The sequence below is a fragment of the Coptis chinensis genome, unplaced genomic scaffold (genome assembly GCF_015680905.1).
Source record: "Coptis chinensis isolate HL-2020 unplaced genomic scaffold, ASM1568090v1 utg4723_pilon_pilon, whole genome shotgun sequence".
Lineage (NCBI taxonomy): Eukaryota > Viridiplantae > Streptophyta > Magnoliopsida > Ranunculales > Ranunculaceae > Coptis > Coptis chinensis.
In genome coordinates, this window is record NW_028238157.1 from 43,995 (window position 1) to 49,071 (window position 5,077).

The 5,077-nt window shown below is 41.9% G+C and overlaps 1 protein-coding gene across 1 annotated transcript; it reads right to left on the bottom strand.

Annotated features, from left to right (window-relative positions):
- Positions 1 to 2,041: 2,041 nt before the first annotated feature.
- LOC147473106 (putative N-acetyltransferase HLS1) lies at positions 2,042 to 3,458 on the bottom strand. The gene is made up of 2 exons (XM_086587812.1): positions 3,244 to 3,458; positions 2,042 to 3,073 (listed from the first exon to the last, which is right to left on the bottom strand). Exons 1-2 carry the CDS (start codon positions 3,421 to 3,423, stop codon positions 2,087 to 2,089), a joined length of 1,167 nt encoding a protein of 388 aa, XP_086443938.1. The 5' UTR covers positions 3,424 to 3,458; the 3' UTR covers positions 2,042 to 2,086.
- Between the last annotated feature and the right edge of the window lie 1,619 nt (positions 3,459 to 5,077).

A 5,077-nucleotide genomic window follows, 5' to 3' on the forward strand; every position in this document is an offset into this window, starting at 1 on the left:
TGTGAGCCATGAGCTTATGGCACAGGTCGCCATCGGCTATATCATTATAGTGCTTGATATGGCCTGCCTCAATGAGGTCTTGGAGGTAGTGCTTGAGTCAGCGGCATTCGTTGGTCTTATGGCACTTTGCTTTGTGGAAAGCGCAGTATGGCTTTCCAGGTGTGTCTTCTGGCCGCTTTCCCTCAGGTCGATAATAGGCTGTTGTTTTTATTTTCTCCAATATATAGCTTGGAGATCTTGTCAGCACTGCGAACTCGCGCTTCGTGTGCATCTTGGTACCAGACTTTTGTCCTTGTGGTCTAGGTCATTTTTTTTAGGACGGGGCAGCGTCTGAGATTGCTACGACTTCTTCTTGTTCACCGTCATCATCTAAAGCTTCCTATAGCTTTATATATTTGTACACGCGAGTGTACAAGTCTTCCACTTTTTCATGACGCTCCTTCATGAGCGACCTGTATAGCTAGGTGTTTTTCCGGATTACCTTGGTGAATATCAAGGTTGCAAAGGACTCTTTGGAGGTCACTTTAATTTCTAAAGACAATATGTCTGTCTTGAATCACCCTAAGCAGGAGTGGATTAACTCGTCTTTCTTCTTAGACAGCATGAAAAGTGAGTCGACGTCGGTTTTCTTACGTCTATTGTGGACGTAATGATTAGCAAACTGGTCGGTTAGCTTCTCGAAGCTATCGATGGAGTTTGGCTCCAGTGAGTAGAACTAGTCGAGGGATCCTTCTTTCAGACTTGCAGGAAACAAGCGGCATTGCAAGTATTCGAACTCTTGCGCACTGTAGAGTGCGAGGCTCTAGATGTAGCAAGCTACGTGTTGACCGAGACACATACTGCCATCATACATCGCAAAGCGTGGTTGAATGAAATCGTGCGGGGAGGGTTTACTGATTACCTCCGGTGTGAATGGGGATTCTCGATAAGTTTTCAGCATCTTCTTGACGATCTGAGTGGCGTCCTTCTTCACAATACTCTGGTCAATTCACTGGGACAGCTCGTTGATTTGTTGGTTCACTTCGTTAATACCATCCTTAGGGTGACTCCGTCGTAAGAGGCGTTTTCCTGTCGTAAGAGGGTGATGCTGTCGTTCATGGTTCCCATCTGGGCGGCCATGTTCTTCATTTGTTCTTGTATGTTGTCCATGTTTCGTGGGCTTGAGATTTGTTTGAAGGTTTTTCTGGTTGAATGGTTGTGAACTCAAGAAATCGAGCCACAGACGGCGCCAATGTAAATGTTAAGTTTGGTTAACCTTACAAATGTAGGCAGTTTATGGGGGAGATGCTGTTTGGGTGGTTGGATTTGAGCGAGTTCGTATGGACGAACTGCCTATGTATCAAGTTCTCTCTCTGGGGGGGGACTTGAATCAGGTCAGACGTAGTTTCTCATCCTCTTTATATAGGCAAGGTGTCCGCGCCTCTTGCATTCCCGCGTCAGGTCAGATCCAGATCTTCAGGTCACTCCCCAGCCTTGATTGCGAGTTATAGACATTTATCATGAAGCGTGCCTGAAACTCCGGCCTTGATGGCTATAATAAAGACATACGTTATGAGCCGTTGTGGAACGAGAGGAGTGAGCGCTATGTAAGTCGTTTCTGGATGAGATCATCCATTCATCTCGGGTCACTTTGAAGCGAGCTCGCAGGACGATGGTGTGAGATCGATTGGTGATGAGGTCACTCTAGACGTGAGTTGATTGTGTTGCTTGCCTAATTCGAGTCACTATGAAGCGAGCTCTGAGGACAAGGATACAAGGTCAGTTGGTAGTTCTGTATGTGCTGGACACGTGTCTAGTATCCATTGGCTGTGGATATTATTCCCTCACATATTGTTAGAAGATAACAGTTACTTATAGAAAGAAGTGTATAGTACCACAAACTCAATCATAACACTCACAATCATAAATCAAGACAGGACAAGACAAGCAGTCCTTAATCGACAACTACTGTTTCATTTTCACATTATCAAAAGATAAAATTTATCATAACAATATCTCGCTCGTTAGTTTTTCCGTTGGAGATTAATTGTGTCAGATGTTAAGATCGTACTTGGGTATGAACTTGTAAACATGCATGCTTGTTTGTTTATACCTCTCTTGGGTCAACAAACAAGGATTTGGGAGGCGGAGCTCTTATACAAGCAAGAAGTGTATGTTTTTCTTCCACTTTCAATGCTTTGATGCACCACAAATCTTCAGGACAGGATAGTAATCTTGAATGGGGAATAAGAGCTCTCAACTTATCGCACTCGCCTACTTCGGTAACAATAACCTTACAGTCCTCGCGTTGAGTGGCCAAGTTATGTACAAACCGGCACAAAGAACGCATAAGAAGGTCAGACCGCTCGCCCTCACAATGCATTCCATACGTGAAATAGAATCCAAATGGTTGAAAGAAATCTGGTATGATTGGGACCTTTAAGCATGGAAATAGCTTATTAATGAATTTCGAGCTCTTTGCACATAAGAGGCGGGGCATAGATACTATGCTCACCCTTAGCTTGAAAACGTCCACACTGTTCCATACACTTAACATGGCCCAATTGCTTGGTAACTGCGCATTGGAGCCCAAATCAGTGTTCCATGACTCACCACTTGGGTAAGCAACCCATGTACCCAAGCTCAGCTTGTTTCTTAGTATTTTGTCCATGTCATTGGAAAAGAACTCTGCAGTTGGAACCACAAACCTTCTGTAAAGATATTCTGCTTGTTCTATCTTTAGCTTTGCGATCTCGACCTTCGAAGATATGCGTAGTTTGTGGCGTGCAACTGGATCGACAAGTATAGTTGGTCTCCTAAACGGAACGTACCCAAGCTTGCATGTGAAGAGCTTAACTGAAGGTTTGTTATCCTTCTCAGTTGCCATATAGGCAAAGTCGACGTTGTTGGTAATGAACCATTGTTCCATTTTAAGAACTAAACTTGATCCTATGTTCTTTCTTCGGCGTAGAGGTGATACTCGAAGGCCCAGTATATATCCCACATTAGCTTTATCTTTGGCCGTACTAGGAAGTGTCACTGTCTTTATTGTCCCTTGAATGACCCCAACGATCTCATTATCCGCCTCGGCCACCTGAAATGTAATTCATGGTGTATGCACATCAATTGACGATCGGGAATACATACCAGTTGATCAGTACACCAATACTACTACAAGAGCGAAAAGAAATATTGTTCCTTCGTAGTATAGGATTAAGTACGTAATGTTGCACTACTGAGAAAATATAGGGTAGTAGTACATACCAGCATATTGTACATTGGGCAGTTGCGAATCCTACAAATAGGATCGCCCATGGTGTCCGTGTAGAGGAACGACCCACTCTCAAATAGCCCAACGGTACACCTCCTTTCGAGATCTTCTATGCGGAGCTGATCAATCTGCCAGTTATAGCTCCTAATTTTAATCTCTTCGTCATATGCCATTAATTAATGAAAACACAAGTTATGAAGGTCCTATATAGGTACTAAGAGTATGAAAGTTTATAAATATGGAACGAGAATGAGGTGCTAGAACAAAACATAAAAAGTCCTGCAACAAGGCAAGAATACTTTTACGCTGAACTCTTTCTGAATGATTTTTGGTTCTCAAGGAGATTCCATAGTGAAGCCAAATTAAGGCCACGAATACAATAGAACTAGAGCTATTTATATCTACAAAAGGTAATGTTCTCTATCACCCACATCAACCTCGTAGAGTTCAACAATAGTCGCATTCTATCAATAATTATTGGAGAAAAGATATTTGAGAACAGAAAGGCTATTCATTGATCAATATATGTTTTTTCGCCCTATATTGGGCCATTTGAACTTAGGTGGCATATCCACGTTAGGATAGCATCAGCCTCACGCCATCATGCACGCTTGTAACATGTAGTTCGCCAACCCCCATCAGGATTAACGAAGAAAAAGAACGTTGATACTTGAATTGATACTACACTTCATAGCAACACATCTCAGTTACACGTGCCCACACCATCGATCCAAGTCATACAATTATTGGGATAATCTCACTAAGATTTATAAACTTCTAAACAAACGTATATACTGCATACTTGTATAATTTTAGTGGCGTTCAATATTTCTCATTGCAATCTGAGTAAATTACAGGCTACAACATAAGCACGTAGCATGATTAGTGTAAATCTGTAGTCATTACTAAATTTATTTATTTATAGCAGAAAGCGGCTCCTCAACAAAGAAATCCAAACACGGAAACACCTTTCATAGAGGGCCCATATAATAGGCAGATCGAGGTCTACTAGCGGATTACTACACTTGGGGAAACGACACACCGTGCCCAAATTCATTAATTAAAATACTTTTCTAAGCTAGATCATTAATCATCCCTAAGTAATCATTTGTTGGTACCAAAAGAAGTACATACCGACATACTTATGTATCAAGCATGGAACATACAGTTATATAAGTATATATGTATATGAACTCTGTGTGAACCAAATTTCCACCTTGTAATCTTACTAGTCGATCACAAAGGAACAGTCGACTCAGAACTGGTACGGACAAGGGGAATCCGACTGTTTAATTAAAACAAAGCATTGCGATGGTCCCAGCGGATGCTAACGCAATGTGATTTCTGCCCGGTCTTTCACGAATGTCAAAGTGAAGAAATTCAAACCAAGGGTAAAAGCGGCGGGAGTAACTATGACTCTCTTAAGGTAGCCAAATGCCTCGTCATCTAATTAGTGACGCGCATGAATGGATTAACGAGATTCCCATCTTTGGTTTACACCTTGAAATGGATGGGTTACCCTGTTTGTGACTGGGGTTTTGTTCCAATCACTCACTGTTGTGGTCTAGCTAGGGGTTCTTTCTCTCAAAACCCTAGATCTTTTTTCCTCCCTTTCCTTTCTCTCTCTTCTTCTTTCCCTTTTATATTGCCCTTTCTCCCTTTTTGTAAGTTGATAGTGTTTTCCATCCAATGGCCGTTAACTCCCACGTGTCGCCCTGTGCACCAAGTAACTTTAGAGCTCCGCTGATGCATTACCTTGCATCTCAGCCTTAAATCGAAATATTTTTTTGTAACTTTCTACTTTATAATAATACAATTATCTTAAGC

Bases quoted from the DNA above. Each gene is read 5' to 3' on its own strand.
- LOC147473106 (XM_086587812.1), bottom strand. From the start codon at position 3,423: ATGGCATATGACGAAGAGATTAAAATTAGGAGCTATAACTGGCAGATT. The intron at 3,074-3,243 runs GTATGTACTACT...ATTACATTTCAG, and splicing joins GCCCAATGTACAATATGCTG to GTGGCCGAGGCGGATAATGA.